The 17306-nt window shown below is 40.7% G+C and overlaps 1 protein-coding gene across 3 annotated transcripts in view; it reads left to right on the plus strand.

Annotated features, from left to right (window-relative positions):
• Window positions 1-17306, plus strand: part of AKT1 (AKT serine/threonine kinase 1) — a 78904-nt gene that overhangs the window by 31885 nt on the left and 29713 nt on the right. For all 3 annotated transcript variants that reach the window (XM_064713524.1, XM_064713522.1, XM_064713525.1), the window contains exons 3-5: window positions 7148-7276; window positions 13900-14011; window positions 16768-16915. In XM_064713524.1, the coding sequence (XP_064569594.1) occupies window positions 7148-7276; window positions 13900-14011; window positions 16768-16915 (389 nt within the window). The remainder of the gene's footprint in view (window positions 1-7147; window positions 7277-13899; window positions 14012-16767; window positions 16916-17306) is intronic.

Genomic DNA, 17306 nt, shown 5'->3' on the forward strand with positions numbered 1-17306 from the left:
GAGGCTCATTAGCTTAAGTGCCTTGTTAGCTGCTTGTGCTATTTTCCATCATAGTGTCAAGGTAAAAATTACTTGGGGAGAAATAATTGTTCTAAGTATGCTTAATTCAGTTCAGTGAATCTGACACCTCCTCTGTCATTTTTATTTATTTATAAAAATGGGAGAGAGTTGGGCACCTGTCAAAAGCAGGGAAACACATGATGGCACTTTCTGTTACAGGAATGTTTTATTTTGTTAAAATCCTGTAGCTGCTTGCAAGTTTATTTCTAAAGATTTCTCTAATCGTGTTGGACACCTCATGGTAGTTTTAAGTCCTTTTGTTCACACCATGAGGTAGTGAAGATGCAATTCACTCTGAGATTGTTTTCAGTATAACTTAAGAAATCATTTTATATTTTCCTGTAATTTATGTAGCTATCCTTAAAACTGCTGTTTTTAATGAAATTTCATTTACATCTTCTCCCACTGGAGACAGCTGTAGGTTAGGACTAGCCTGACTAAGCTGTGCCAAAGGTAGGAGTAAGGAGTTTTTTACATGCTGATTAATTCTCTTTTGCTCCTTTGGGAATATCTGGTATTGCTTAAATTGATTGCTGTAAGCAATATGGCAACATTTTTGACCTTCTAAACTGAAATTCAGCAAAAAAAGAAAAAAGAAAAATATAAACCTCCATGTTTCAGTTTTACATAACTATACAGTTGAAGCATAGTGGTAAAAAATACAGGGGTGTCATCTTCTGCAGTGGTGGTGTTGGCTGGTGATCTCAAACCCTTTGGGAGAGATAGAATCTGAGAACGTGGTAGTTGTCCATCCCCTGCACAGAGAAAGTATTGGGTGAGAATCTGTTTTTCTTTCTCTGTAATCTGGCTTCTCATCTCTCCCATGGCCAGCTTTGTGAATCAGAGCACCCGATGCCTTCCTTAGGTGTTTCCCACCTGCGCTGTTGTGTAACTACAGACAGGGGCAGCTTCCAGTACGTTTACTTTTCTATGGAGCTTTGTGGGAAGCCCGAAGCCAAGGCTGTGTGCTGCTTTCTGAAGTTAATTTACAGATGTGGGGTGCCAGGTGACCAGGAGTGTCCTCCCACAGCTCCCTTTGTCGCTCAGAGACCAGACGGCTCATCCATCACCCTTCACCCCACCTCCGGTGCCCACCTCCCTCCTCCCCATATTCCCCCAAGATACGATAATGAAGCAGGTGCCCTGGGCTGCAGCTCTCCCTGAGCTTGAGAAGCAGCAGGAGTCTTAGAAAAGCTGAAACCAAGGAGGAGGCAGCACTTCTCCTGAACCTGTTGGCAGTCACGTCAGTCACGGCCATGCACCCCACAGCCATCGCACTGCCTGCGGGGGAAGAAAGTGAGGAACTGATTTATCACACCCCAATCACCCCAGTGGGACCCCACAGTCGGGCATGGCAGGCACGGAGGAGCTGAGCCGTGCGGGGCTGGCCTGGTTGGTGGTGGCCATGCTCAGAGCTGTTCCCACAGTGGCCGAGGGCTGCGGTGACCGCCCCGCCGGCAGCCCCAGGCTCCTCATTGAGATTCCAGGCACAGGGAGCGCCTCTGCAGCTGTACGCTGGAGGCCGCGGCCGAGGAGGCATCCAGAGAGGGGCCCCAAAAAATCATCAAAGAAGCGGCCCCTTCGCTGCGCCTCTGAATAGGCAGGCAAACCAGAGGTCCTCCTCTCTCCGCCGGCGTGTTGGGAAAGACATTAACATAACCTCTTTTTCTTTCCTTTCTTTTTAATTTCCCCAAGCTACCGAAATGCTACTGTGTTTAAATATCTTGTTCTGACAGTTTGCATCGGGGAGCGAAGAGTGGTGCACCAGCCTGGTGGGTGTCTGTGCAGCTATTTTTATAAAAAACGAAACATACTTGAGCTGAGAGTTTTCATTCAGGTCACCCTAGACTTAATTGTTTGGTGTCAGGTCGTTAAGATCCAGAATTAGCTCCCTGCACTTGGAAAGGGCTTGCTTCCGAGTGCTTTAGAAATGCAAAGGCAAGTTTTCAAGCCCTGCTTTCTTTTTCCAAATCTGTTTTGATTTCAGCTGGTTTTGAAGCGAGTGGACACTTACTCAGTTTACTCAAGCAGCAAGAACTAACTGTAAATCCCCATCCCACTCCTCAGCACGAACGAGATGGCAGCTCCTGAAAGCTTCACATCTTTAAGGAAATTGGCGTCTGTTTTCGGAGCCCTTATTAGGCCGACAGGATGCAGACCACTTCTCATGGCCATTGAGGCTCAGAAATGAGTCACTGTGCTTTGATGGGTGGCACATTAGCGTTTCGATTGGCATAACTTTCATGTTCCCTCGGACAGGAACTGGGGCTGTACAAGCAGGGAGTGCCCTACATCATCAGAGCGTGTGGGAATGTACAAAAGGCTTGCATAACTCAAAAGCTCTAATTTTTTGAGTGTTACGCTTAAATGCAATTAAAGGTGCTACTTCTGATGCTCAGAGCAGAAAGTTTAATGCATTATTTATTGGTGGATTTGTGGTAGCCACCTGACTGCATTTCGTATAACTGAGACTTTGTTTTCAGTCAGTGCCCCTGGGCTTGTTACTTGGTTACTTTGGGCCATAAGAAAGTTAATAGTCGCTCTGGTGCTTTTGTAAATATCAAGGGTAGCATTGGATGCTGACTTGGTTAACCTAATGATTTTTTTTTTTTTCAAACCATCGGTATGTATGAGTTGATTAAAACAAAAGCAGAGGCTTCTTAAATATAGTCTGTTCTGAATTAAAGGGTGTGGTGTTGGCTTTGAATGAGCTTGATGCAGCAACAAGCATGCAGCAGTTGGTAAATAAAGATGGATTTTCTTTTGTTCTGCTGGTGCTTGCTGCTCATTATTCTCCACTTACCCCGTGAGCTTCCCAGGGAGTGGCAGCTGTTTCTGATGTTAGACACTCTATCAGTGGTAGACAGCTCCAGATTCGGTGAGATACTGTTGTGGGGAGGAGAGGAAAATAATCTAACCCTGCATTATTGTAAATCCTCAGTAGAATTAACTTTTCATGAGCCAAAGGAGTTTTGTGTTTAACTTTTTCTGAAATATTCAGGCATAAGAGTGCTTTGCAGTATGTGTTACCGTGAAAAAGCTTTTCTGGCATGAGATGGATTTACATTCTGAGTGTGTGTTAAGTATTTTAATGTGCAGTGTGTGGGGGCAGGCACAAGGCAATAAAGGGAAATCAGTCTATAACAATCTTTGTGTATGTTTCCAGATATATACAGTTTGGGAATCTTTGCAATTTGGAAATTGCTCGGAGTAAACAGAATGATACATAAAGATTTTAAATAATAAAGCCAGCAAGCTACAGAGGAGTCTGTTTGGTTCCAGGATTTTATATGTAGGATTTATAACCCATGCTTTTGCTTTCCTGTCTCTGCAGTGTTAGCATTCTGTTACTGAAAACAAAGAAGGCTCTGCCAGGGCATTACACAAGCAATGAATCACAGAGGAAAAAATGTTTTGCTTTGTAAATTGTTCACTTTTCCATGGTGGATCATTATTTTTTTTTTAGTGTTGTCTGATAGAATTTGCCACACATGCTTGCATTTACTGTACTCGGTATGATTCTTTCTAGTGTGACTACATAACTGCTAATATTAGTGACTTCAAGTAACTTCTTCTTGTGATTCTTAAAAACAAAACCGCAACAGGAACAAAGAATACAGGGCAAAAATTGAAACAGCTCAGTTCACTCTTGAGGCATGACAGCTTGCTGAGTATATTGGAGGAAGGAAAAGGTGTTGATGTTTTTCAGACAGCTTTGTCCCAGCAGTTCCACATAATTATTTTTTTGTCTGTATTGACAAACTCCTTTTCTGCCTCCAGTACTCAGATTTGCTGTCACCTTTTGATGTGGTCCTCGTGGGCTGTAGGCCATTTATAGTCTTTTAGCTAATCATAAAACTATAAGCTTGTTTCTTAAGAATATGCACTTTGTACATCTTTTTGATGACTGTTGGTGAGTCTGTGTTTCCGAGCTTCTGCAGAGGAATGATGGCTTGCTCAGGCTTGAATGTAAAATTATACTTGGAGATCATTTCCTTGGGAAGTCACACACCAGGCAGTGTCTTGCCACTTTTTTGCAGGATGCAGAAGTACAACCTCAGTGTGTTATATAATAAAAACTTGTACCACAGATGCTGCACTGTGCCTCATACTCTTCTTGGCAAGAACAATAATCAATAATATGTTGGATTGCCATATTACAGTATTCATTAAGCTCCAGACATGTGGAAAAAAATTTAAATAAAATCATGTTACTTATTTGCAAATTAAAAAGGTGGATCAGGAACCATAACCAGTTAAAGCAGAGCTTAAAGGAAGATCCAAGTAGAATGATCCCTGCAGAAAGGCTGGTGGTAATGAAATCCTTGATTTTTCACACAGAAGCAGTGAGTGTGGAGGAGGATGCTATATATGTATGGAATGCACAATTTTAAAGACTGTGTGATTAATCCTGTTAGAGGATGTGTTTCTAACAGAGAAGCAGATCGGTGGGATAAAGCTGTAAGGAAGTATGAGAGCCAAACATAAGCATCTAATCTTAGAGAAAGTCTCCTGTGACAGTACAGTGTTATTCTGTTTAAAATTATGTGTACTTTGCTGCATATAACCAGATAATAATTTCAGAATCTGCAAAAAATTATTGTCCCCTCTGTAAATGCCAGTGGGGAGGATGTGTAGCATAAATGAGGGAGTAAGGGAAGTAAAAATTCTCAATCTTGTCCCTGTTCAGATATTATTTGTCCCATCCAATCTGGGTTTAGTCCTAAGTGCAGATTTGGTAAGAGGTGTTGGTGGTCGTTAGGTCTCCTGGGTGTGCTTTATGAAAGAGAAGAAAATGCCAAGGAGTCAGGTATGTAACAGCCCGTTCCAAAATCCTGATGGTCTGGGCAGCCACCTTCCCAGCCTGCTTACCTGGCAAACCTCTAGTCAGGAGCTGGCCTGAGCATGCCAGTGTCTTCTCGCCCCTGTAGTCACATCTGTGGTGTAACAGTAATGAGATTGGAGTAATCTCGCTGATCTGGGCCGAGCTGGACTGATAATTTAAATGTGAAAGGCTTCATAATCTCCTGCTGATCCCAGAAAGTTTTTGGCATTTAATTAAGGTCAGAATTAAAAAGATGATGACAACAAAACCTTCTACATTTACCTCCTTGCCTATAAATGTTAAACCATGACAGGTGAGTTCTGAAATTCCTGGAGCGATGATGACACTTTCGTAAGCACCTTACAGGCTGGTGTAACACTTAGGGCAGTAACAGCCATCTCTAAAAGAAACAATGAGAAGGTTTGTGCTCCTTTTCCTCTCCTCTTTCTTGCCCCATACCTGTTTCATTAGTTCACATGGATGTTTTCTGCAGACATGGCCACTGCAAAGGTGGCTCTGAGTGACTCTCCCTAACAGCTCAGTAGCTCTTAGTTTTTTGTTTTAGATGAGGAAATTGAAATCCCAGTGAGGACTAAGGAGGTGAAAGCAGCTGGTGGGGGCTGTGCACACCCCTGTCTGTGTTGTGTGGGCGTCGGGGTTGCTTCTGCTTCTGTGTGCAGGAGGGAGAAGGATGAGTGTGAGCAGAGAAGTGACACAGCTGCTGCCCAGAGCAGGTTGAAACTGCACCACAGACGGAGAGGAGCTCTGTGGGGACAGGAAGGAGACAAAGCAGCTGCAAGAGAGTTCCTGGGGCAGGGTGCACTTTGCTGGGAGAGAAATCACCAGCAGAGGAAAGCTGAGCAATGGGAAAGCATGAAAAGAGCCTTGGAGAACAGCAGAGCAGCAGAAGGTTGCCAGAGCCAATGAATCTGGTGAGCCTTCTCTCATCTGTTTTGGTTGTTTGAAGAGCTTGCCAACAGGTGCACCTGTGGGCAGGGTGCACAGGTGTGGTCCTGCTGTGGCAGTTCAGCTCTGAGTGTGCTCTGTCATCTTCTCAGTGTTAAACAGACCAGTGAGAAACCATACAGAAGGGAGGAGGGCATGGTTGATGTGTGGCTGTGGGTGCTTTGTAGTTGACCACTTGCTTTTAAAATTTTTAAATCAGTTTTTGGGGTGAGCAGAATTGGAAAAGTGTGGCCAGTACTGTGTTTAGAATAACACCTTGAATGAGATTTTTGTGATTCAGCTGAGTAGAAACAGGACCTTTTTAGGACCTAGAGGGGCAGCTTGACACCGTGAAAAGCTATTTGAGATTCTTGAGACTGCCTCAGAAAACAATGATCTGGTAAATGAGCAGAAAACTCAGGCATACTGAGAGTCGTCCAGAAGAGCCATCAAAGGGATTTCTGCTTCCTTCCCTGAAGATTTATTATTACCTTAATAAATCTAGTAAATAACTGAGGTTTTGATTAACTCTTTTCTTCTTATTTTGCTGCTATTCACATTTTGAATGTGGCTGTAATGCAGTCATGCAAGTGTCACCTGTGCAGGTGAGCAGTAGCATCAGATGAGCTGATGAGCAGTAGCATGGTGTGAGCAATGGGTGTTTCCTCAGACAAAGAAAGGTGACATATCTTTCAGAATAGATGTTTGTTTTCGACTTTGTGGTGGCTATACATCATCCAGTGTTTTCTCCTTCATATTGTGATATATCATCTTGTGTTTCATGCTTGAGATGTTGTGAGAGAAGTGAGTGATGTTATGTAACATAAGCAGAGAATTATCTTCTTATGGTCTGAAAGTGACTGTTGGTTTGATAAAGCAGTTGACTAATTAGTAAATTACCCATTCTTGTTTAAAATACTTGCGCTGCAAAATGTAAATGAAAAAAATTTCTCCACTTGTCAGTATGAAAAATGACAATAGCAAAAATAATACATAGGACATCTGCTCTGATTTTTTTTAAAATTTAAAATGCATTTAAGGCAGATGTTGCAGAATTTGAATGGAAATCAAAGTAGATGGAAGAACAAAACATAGCTGTTTACCTTTTGTGAAGTCCCATTTTTATGGCTAACATCGCTATCAGTATGTGACTCAGTGCCTGTGTTTTTCCACTGTTTGTATCAGACTGAACTGAATGTTCTTACAACTGCTGCTGTCAGGATGACATACAGTTCCAATATTAACAGAAATTATTGGTGTGTCAGTATTTGGGGTGTTTTCTGATGTTGTTTCCCTTTGCCCATCCTCTCTTTCCAGGAGAATACATCAAAACATGGAGGCCGCGGTATTTTCTGTTGAAGAATGATGGCACCTTCATTGGCTACAAGGAGCGGCCACAGGATGTGGACCAGCGGGAATCACCTTTAAATAACTTCTCAGTAGCTCGTAAGTGTTTCTAGCTGCTTCCTTGTCCACTTTGGGGCTGATGTCTTCTTGTAACATAGCTGGGAAGCTGCATCAGTAACATTCAGATCTGCCCAGAGCACTGTCTAAACACAAAGTGTGTTTATTTGAGCTGATAAATCCCACTGTGTTTCTCAGGAATGACTGTAATGTGGAGGTTTGATGCTCTGCTTATTTTTCTTGGTTTTTTTAAGTTTTCTAGTAATTTAGCATTTCTGGTTATTGAATAAAACAGGTTTATTTGTTAATATTTTGTATGTATGTTAGTCAGCAAATTGCTTTAAAGGGAGAATTCACCCAGGTGCATGTACTTGGCAGGTTAGGTACAGCAGAAGCATTACTGCCACCAGATCTGGATTCCAGTGGCATTGACATTGGTCAGAGTTATTTAATTGTTAGCATAAGAGAATGCAGAATGAGCACATTTTAACGAAGCACCCTTGGATTTTCTTAATTTTGAACACAAACCCATAGTTCTTCTATCAAAGCCAACAAAAAGGTTTGGAAATAATAACATCTCCTAACCTCTGCACTCTGTACTATGCAAACATTTCCGACTTTGCTCAGGTGCTGCAGCACAGGATGTGATAGAAGACTCTGAAGATAATTTCCTTTTCTTGCTCATGTTTTTAACTTTTCACTGTATACTTCCAGCTTTTATTTTCTCCTGTTCTTAATCTTTCCTGTCTCGTGATCTGCCTGTGTCTCGTTCCACCACTTAAAAATAGATCATTGTGGCACCTGTTATTAACAATGATCTGTTCCATGTTCCTGGTGACTACTGGAAGCAAAGCTCTGCAGAGAGAAGGGTAGGGGCTTTCCCTCTTCATTACAAGGTAGCTCAAAATACAGGGGATTCATCTTTGTAGCTGATCATTAAGCAGGTATTTATTTTGAAACACCCTGCTCCTGGAAGAGGGCTGGGCAGCAGTAGGAATTAATGGAAATGTTCATTGTTTTTCCTCCAGTAGCAGCACATACCTGTAGTGAGTGATAAAGGAATACATAATGGACATGCTGTTTCCTGGTGCCTCTGTACAGGATTCCAAGAGTGCTTTGGGGCTTTTTGTGTCGTTTGAGAGGGAGAATTCTCAGAGTATTTTCATTTCAGTAATGACACGGTACTTTCCTCTTTAGATTGATATCTTCTTACAGATCAAGAAGGTAAAGCAAAGCAGAAGAAAGCCATTAATTTATAAATTAATTCAGTACTTGGTCTATAGCCAGAGGCTTTTAACAAATGCACTTTCTGGAGGGCACTTCCATCCTCTTGCTGCTGCTAACTGCATTACTTGGGCAGCTCAGTACTAAGGAGTAAAAATGTGTCCATCACCTTTCCTTTGTCTAAGTTGCCTTTAAAATGGGTTAACTTAAGTCAGTTTTCTTAACAGCAACATGGTGCTTTTTTGGCAGGTTGAGCCCATCAGTCTCAGCATTTCTAGATAAACAGGTTTGTTACCATGGCATTGGAGCTTTGTCAAAGAAGACACAGCACGTGCCTGTAGATAGATGAGTTGTGAGAGTTGCCTGTAAGAGGCACTGTGGGCTGGTGGTGGGTGGGAGGATGTTCCTGGCAGTGGCTCTTGCCTGGTGGCATCTCAGGGAGGCCTTGAGGATTGGAGTGGGGCCTCCTTGCTAGAAGTCATTATTGTGGATTTGGGCCCACAGAAAGCAGCTGTTTCCCCACCAGGATTTGATTTCTCATGTAGGCAGTAGCAGGCAGTGCTGCCAGCACTTCTGTCCCTTCTGGGTGCCCTCCACGCTTCCACAGATTGACAGAATATTCTCAGTTGGATGGGACCCACAGGATCATCGAGTCCAACTCTTCATGTAAATGGCCCATATGGGGATTGAACCCACAAACTTGGTGTTATTAGCACCAGGCTCTAACCAGCTGAGCCCATCTCAGGGATCGCTTTGGATGTACTTTGCACCACAGGCTTTCCCTTTGAACCTGCTTGCCTGATCCTTTCATTCAGGGTTAACGTGTTGTGTTAGTGTGAATGAATTTGAGCTGTCTCTGGAGGAAGGCTCAGGCCAGAGCACAGGCCTGCAGAAGCCTCCTGCCAGTGAAATTATTTTGTAAAAGAATGAATTAATTTAAATATCAATATTAAATATTTAATAAAAATTAATCTTTCTGTTTTCTTTTCGTCCAAGAGACCATGATAGCCCTGACTTTTTTGTTAATTAGTGAACCAGACTTTTTTTTTTTTTAATGAGATGGCAGGCTGTCTCTGTCAGTCTGTTCTTTGGAAGTGGTCCCATGTTTCTGATTAAAATCTTTACCCTCTTCTGCTGTACAAAAAATGTAGGCTTTTTTGTCTTTGCAAGTAAAAGGAGGTTTTTTTTTAAAGGGGGAATTTTATTTACTTGTAGTGTAAAATTCATATTGAGTGATTTTGTCAGCACATGAGAAGTGGGAAATAATTAATGAGAAAGCTATGACAGAAGATAACAACTAATGGTCACCTGTCTTTTCCTTTAAATGGGTATGAAGAAAGTATAAACAATAAATAGTGTGTGATTTCCATGTGCTTGACAGTCCTTTCTTTCTCCCACAGTGCTTTTTCCTTTTGGTCTGTGAGGGTTTTAATTTTTGAAAACTTGTTTCAAAGCCCCTCTAGCTAAAGAGAGGTGTACTATTTATTTAAAATAACCTTTTCTCCACCTAATTTTCCTTTTAAAATAACCATATACTGATGTTTGCTGTGTTTAAGGAGTTTATTTTCTCTGGAATTACAGATTGATTCTTTAAAAAAAAAATGACAACAGACAAAAAACAAATACAGAAGAACCCAAAGTAACACTCGTGAAGCGTGGTGCCTGAGTGTTTGAATCTTATTTGTGTTTTTTGTTCTGTACTTTTCTACTAATAAGGTAGAAGGAATAAAAAAGTCTGTACCTAAAAGTTCTGCTCCAGAGCTCCAGCAGATGAATAACCAGTAGAGGCTGAGTTGTAAATCTGTGAGATAAGTAGCCTTCATACCAATTGTAATCTCGGATTATCATGTATGTCTCCCTATTAGGTTATAAGCCTTTAAAACCATATAGCTGAGAAAAGCAGTATATTGTGAAAAACCACATGGAGAGAGAGGCTGTTCCTGTTAGAAAGGGATTATTGCTCCCGGCTGTCAAAAAGGAAGATGGACTGTGGTGGTTTTGTTGTACTGCTGAAAACATAATTGCTCAACAATACGAGAGCTCCTTTTGGGACAGGACTGTGTGTCTGCAGTCAAGCAGTCTTCAGAGGGCACAGGATGGCCAGATTAGTGGTTGGATTTTTTGATATTTTTGTGTGCTGCTACTAAGAGCCACCTTTGTGCAGGTGTGTAACTTGGTGCTCCTGGCCCCTCACCTTTGCCATGCTGAACAGTTCAGAGTTGAATCTATACAGTTTTGTTAGCAGAAAACAGACACTTCAACGTAATATTTGTGTTTGTCTTCCAAAAGTTTTATTTCTTCATCATTCTATTTTCCTTATTTACCTTTTTCCTTTTTTTTTTCTGTTTTCTTTTTTCTGTTTCTCCATACCCTTCCTTAAAGAAACCAAAGTAGGAATAGGAAGGATTCTTCCTTGACATTATTGTTTTAAGTGTGATGTCATTATATAGGGAGCAGAGTTTGACACTTTCATCGAAAGTAATCTGCCTTTTAGCTTAAGTGCTGGGAAAGCAAATATTGTGACATTTTAGAAAGTCACTGGGATAATACTAAGTGTCTTTCAAATACAAAATGGTAATTTACATTTGAATGCCTTGGTGTCTATTCCTGTTAGGAACAATTTCTCTGTCCTACTTACTTTAAAAGACCAAGCTGGGAAAGAATCAAGAGGTTCTTTAGAGAAATTTAAATAATTTTCAACAGGCTGCTGTTTATAGTACCTACTCTGTTGCAAATGGGGAATACTTATGTTGGCCTGTTTCACAGGAAAAACTTCCTTCAAAGTGGATAACCCTCAGCCCCTATTTGAAATTGAATGTTTTTATAGCAGAATCCCCAAACATGCCATAAATCAGACCTAATACTACACACCATCTCTGTCTGTGCTGAAGTGCTGCACATTGCAGTAGTATATTAATGATTAAAGAAGGTGGATTTGGTGCTTCTCTAACTTCAGCTGGAGTGAAGAACACACAGTTGGGTTTAAAAGTAAGAAAAAAAATACTGTTCATTTGTTTCATTGATAAAATCCGTGTGATTATCATACATGGTGAGAAATAAGTGGTAGTTTCAAACTTTTTACAACCTATATGGTATAGCACTTTGGTAAAGGAAAGCCTTCTGTATTTCTTCATATGTGCTGTTATGATTGAGCAGGGTAATTAGACAGCATATTGTTCACTAAACAAAACAATTCTGGGTGACATTCCTGAATTATAGTGGTTATTAACTGACAAATCTCTATTATTCATCTTGCTGTATGCCTTAAAGATTGCTGGATCAGCAAGCTTAACAAATATCAATGGACAGTGCTGATTTAGGGGAAGAGTGACATGTAATTGGTCCCTGTCTATAACAGGAAAAACCTTGTGTGGTTTATCATGCTGAAATTAAATGGTTAACTCTAGAGAGTTCATGGCTAGTTTAAATATCTATACAGCTACTTCAGAATATGAATCTAAAGTGTTTTTAAAATCTAAGCAAAACCTCTGTGTTAATTTCTTTATGATGGTGTACTTTGGGATAAGTATGGGAGAACAGCTCTGGGTTAGGAAATAGCCTGATGTTGTTCTTTGAGTCTGCAGCCACATTCGGTGTCTTAGGGCTTCATTGTGCAGGCTCCTGGAGGACAACCCCAGCCTTCCTCTAATCATGTTGAGCAGATAAAAACGGGAGGCAGAACAAACAAACAACAAAAAAAGAAGGGCAGCTAAGGAGGTGGGAGGTCTGGAAGTAGGAGTGAGATCTTTGGGGTGGAATTTATCAGCCCCAGGCTCACCCGGGCAGTTGTGTTTGGCTCTCACAGAGGTGGCTGCATTGCTGCGTGGACGTTGTTTAATCTGAATGAAGGAGTGCCATTTATTGCACTAAAGCCTTTGCATGACTCATTAATACACTTTTTCTTATCTAATTGGAGTGCTTTAGGAGGATGCAGCATAACCTCAGCGTGCTATTAAAGAAAAATTATATTTTCTTGTAATGAAAAATGCAGAGTTACTAATTGAAAAGCTTATAATTCCAGCAGCAAATGAGGCATGAAATATATTGCCAAAAATACAGTGCTCAAAAACACTGGCAGTAAATATTTTATCTTGGTGCTAATTAAGAACTTGAACTTAAAACTGAGCATTCTAAATTTACACAATAATGAAATTAACCTAATGGTACCAGTGTAACCTTAGTAATGTGTACTGTTATTCTGGTGGATTCTGTCCTCTGCTTGCACATTGCTGATGGTGGAGGAAGTTCATAGCTCTAGCAGTAAACAGAAATTTCTTCTTGTCTTCATAGTGCCTTTTTATTTATTTAGGAGTCTATTTAGAAACTGAAGACCATATAACAGCAAGCTTGTGGTTTCATTAACTGCAAGGAAAAGAGTTTAATGCAAGGAAAAAACTCCTACAATTATTTTTTTTTTCCCCTGCTGACTTGGTTTCTTAATTTGACTTTCCTCTAGCAGGATCTGTTTAATTAATTAGCTTTTCTATTAACGTTTATCTGAAAAATGTGGTGGTTTGGCTCCTGTTGTTATTTCATTGATTTTCTTCTGTTTTTAGATCTCTGTTAGTAGAGCTAAAGCTTACTCTTTATCCAGGAGCATTTTCTGGCCCAAATTTGAAGGATGAACACTTGTAACATTCTAAGAAGCTTAAAGTAAAATATAAAAATTAAAAAAAAATTAAATTGAAATTTATAAATATAAAAATTAAAAAAAAAAATTTAAAAATTACACTCAGGTCTCGACAGAACATTTTTATGAAGGAAGTGGTGGCTTAGCATGTAGCTGTACTTCTGTAGCATTTTAGGCTGTGCTTAGACCCTGGCAGGGATTGGAAGCTGCTCACACCCAACTGCTGCAGCTCTCCAGAAGGCTTTTGGAGCGGGGTCTTCTCAGGGGGTGCCTTTGCAGTTTGATGTTCCCTCTAGTGTTTGAGGACTGGAAATGCTGAGTCTGATCTTCATCAGGTTGCTGCAAAATGATCAGATGTTCTTCCTGCAGCTCCCTGGAACCCACAGACAGGGTTTTACGTGGGAAAGTCAATAGGAGGGGATGTGGGGGCTTGATTTTAGTTTCAGTGTATGTAATTGCTACATTATCAAATGGGTTTGGCCGTGTGCTGTGCTCTGCATGACCTTTAGAGTATGGGACCTGAGTCTGAATGGCTTCTGTGTTATCACATCACATTTCTGCTTACCTCTATGGGCAGACCCAATGTGGAGCCTTTCAAAGCAGAATTTGATTTCAGAGCTGCTTAGATGGCTATCTCCCAAGCTATTTATTGGTTTCATCAACACAGTAAATTGTCTCAAGTCTCCTAAAGAAGTACTTACAGAGATTTCTATGGCTGATTAATTGCAGCAGTTTGCTAGATAAGAATAAAGACAAATGATTATTTAAACCTGCTTATGTACCATGACTCTTTCTTCCTTGATTGTGGTAGAGTGCCAGCTGATGAAGACAGAGCGACCTAAACCAAACACATTTATCATTAGATGCCTCCAGTGGACCACAGTAATTGAAAGAACATTTCATGTGGAGACTCCAGAGGAGCGGTATGTTTCATTCATATTTAATGCATAAACTCCTTGCAAAAGCAGATGCAAGTGTTCAGCATTAATAGTGAGTCCTCTGCTGAGGCTCTTATTTATCAGATGATGTACGTCTGGACTGAAAAGTGACAAAGAATTTTTGAGTGCCTTCAGTTTTAGTGTATTTTCCAGTATAAAAGCAACCCTGAAGGGAGGGTTTCAGAGAGTGGATTTTGAGCAGCGTTTGGAAGTGAATTGTTGCTAGGTTGGGTATCCAAAATGGACAGGTGCAGGTGTGTACCAGCACACAGGTAGTTATTTCTGGAATGTAAGGTTCATTTCTCACTGGAAATGTTGTGGTATGTAAAATGAAGGGTTTCTGACCTGGGAGTTTCTGGAAGGATGAGCACAAATGGAATAGAGATTCAGGCAGAGTTGAGTTGTACCAAAAAAAGTGACCTTTTAAAGTCTATTTAGACACCCTATTTCTAAAAGAAAAGTTAGTTGTATCATTGCTATTGCTAATGTTTTATGCAAATTAGATAATAAAGGTGATAGTTATCTGCTGCAGGTGCAGATTTCTGTTTCATCTTTTAGGAAACAAAGCTAAGAGCTACATCCTGTGCTCTCATCATTGGAGAATTGATCTCTTACCTCCAGAGAGAACAGTTTTCCAGCACAGCTATAATACAGCAACTGAGTATTTAAATATTTACTTGCTCTCCAGAAACGGAACTGAAATTTTTCCAGTATCATTGCCCTAAGGGAGAAGGTATCTTAAAAGCCTGGTCCTCCCTAGATATGATCCTAGCACATGTTTATTTTGAAGACCAGTAAATTCTACCAAGAATTACTCACTTATTTCTTTCATAGGCTTTGCATGCACTTTGCATGCTCCTTATTATTGTTTTTGATTCTGTTACAATGATCAGAAGAAGGTTTAGTCAAATTAAAAGCAAAGAAAAAGAAACTTGTCCTTGTTTCTTTTAGGAACTTTGTGGTCACTGACCCTAAAGGGAGTGAATAGCAGTTTCCACTTGGGGGAAGATTGTATTTCAGTCTTGTTTTGTTCCCTCCTAGCCAATTAAGTCAGCTTTGTGACACTTCAGGGCTCAGAGTGTTAGTCACCTCTGTTGTGTACTCTTGAGACATAAAAGCTGAGGGTGAAATTCTGTTCTCCCAGAAATCAAAGATACTCACTTCAGGAGGGCTGAGATCTCAACCAAGTCAGTAACAAAAGAGATATGAAGGTCAATATGCCTTTAGCTTTCTGTATGCCTTTAGAACCAATGTTTGCTTTTTTGAAAGAAATGGAGAGAGAAAAGTGTGGAAGAAGTTCTTTTTGTAATAATTTTGAATGTAAAAATATGATTAGTAAATAAGGGAATTATTTAGTGTTAGTGATGGTGAATAAAGCAGTCTGTTCTGGGAGTATAGGGAGAATGTTCTGAGTATGACATTACCTTGCTGCCCCATACAGGGCTGGGTGATTTGTGCACAATTCAGGCAAAATCCAAAACAAAAATGCACAAGGCAGGGAAGATCTTGTGTGGTGCAATTTTTATTAAAATCTTAAGTTGGATACTTTTTCCCGTGGACTTTGCTTCCTCTGGGGAATGATCTGCCTCTTGGATCCATTATAAATGGAAACTCACATGTTCAGATATGATTTAAAGAAAAAAAAACCAGCTTCATAGGACCAGTGAAAAATTGGACATTGATAAGGAAGGCACAGCTGCACTGCAGATTGTGCACAGAGTTGTTCAGCATTGGCTGCTGCTGATCCTGCTGTAGTAGCAAAATATTTTACCTGAGATGTCCTTAGGAGTAGAATTTAACCAGTCCCTAGAAACACCAACTAAATCACCACATCCTGTTCCCTGCATATTCAAAAGACAGTAAACATGTAAGTTCAGGTAGTCCATGGATGTGTCTTCAGCCCCTGTGTGTGTCTTTAAAGCCTGTCCTGAGACCCTGGAAGCCCTTATGAGTTGTATTCTTTATGTTCAACAAATTTGCAGTGAAATCGAGTGAAGGCCAAGAACTTTCACTTCAGTAGCTCCAAAGGTGTGAAATCTCCCCAAGGACACTGGAGTGGAAGTTGTCTCCATGGGAGTTGAAGGGGTCACTCTTAGAGCACTGGTTGCTGAAACAGCTGTGGAAACTTTAGCGTAACCAAGACCTATGCCTAAGATGAAATGTCACTGCTTTTGCTGACATTCTGCTAAAGTTTACACAGCAATTGCTGTACTAATGTCATCATCTTTACAACAGAAGAATAACCTAAGTGTCCTAAGCTTTAAGACCTTTTCCAAGAACATCTCTTGCCACTGCAGCCACTAAAATTCGGGATACGTGTTTGAAGAGGTGCTGTAGTGTCCCAGGAGTTGGATGTGTGTTTCAGTGCACCACAGACATGTAGAAACTGTCTTTAATTGCTTTATGTAAGGCTTTTGCTTTTTGGTTTTGGCAAGTCTGTTTTGGTTATGTAAATCTCTGTATGACCAGGTCATATCCTGAGCTGTTGACAGACTGCCCATTAGAAATTCTGTTATCCAAAAAGTCTTGTATTATGTCCAGACTGGGAGGACTTCAGTTGTCTCTTGTTTCTAGTATGATTAATAAAGATTTTAAAAATGCATTTTTACAGTGCTTGAAAATGCACATAATTCATCATATCTTCCATTGATTCGTGGTTCTATATTCCTTGGTGATCCTTGCCATGGCAGATGGTAATCTAAAGCCACAAGTAATTAATGCATTTGCCTATATTTTGCCAGGGAAGAATGGACAAAAGCCATCCAAACAGTAGCAGACAGCCTCAAGAAACAAGAGGAAGAGATGATGGATTTCAGATCTGGCTCTCCCAGTGATAATTCAGGTGCCGAAGAAATGGAAGTTTCTATGACAAAGCCAAAACACAAAGTGGTAAGTGGGTATAACAGGAATGACTCTTTTTTAGGTCTTCTCAAATATAGACAAGAAGTAGCCATCAAGCTGTGTCTGTACCCCTGACAATTACATGACTGGCTGTAGATGCAGCTTCTGGAGGAAACAATTGTCTCAGCTGAGCAGAGCCTGCCAGAGTTCTGAGTTCACGTGTCGTTACTGGATGGCTTTCAAGGCCAGCTCAGGTCTGGCTTTGGTTTGCCCATTTTCCTGTGGTACAGAGCCTGAAACCAAAGCTCCTGCTGGACCTTGTGACTCTGTAAACTCCTTGCAGGCTGGTGCAGAAGTATTCTGATGGATTTGCAGGGTTTAGGGTGGGTCCATGGATTTAATTGCTCTGAACTAAGGGTTTAGGCTAACTCCAGCCAGC

Source organism: Zonotrichia leucophrys, chromosome 5 (assembly GCF_028769735.1).
Source record: "Zonotrichia leucophrys gambelii isolate GWCS_2022_RI chromosome 5, RI_Zleu_2.0, whole genome shotgun sequence".
Taxonomy (NCBI): Eukaryota; Metazoa; Chordata; class Aves; order Passeriformes; family Passerellidae; genus Zonotrichia; species Zonotrichia leucophrys.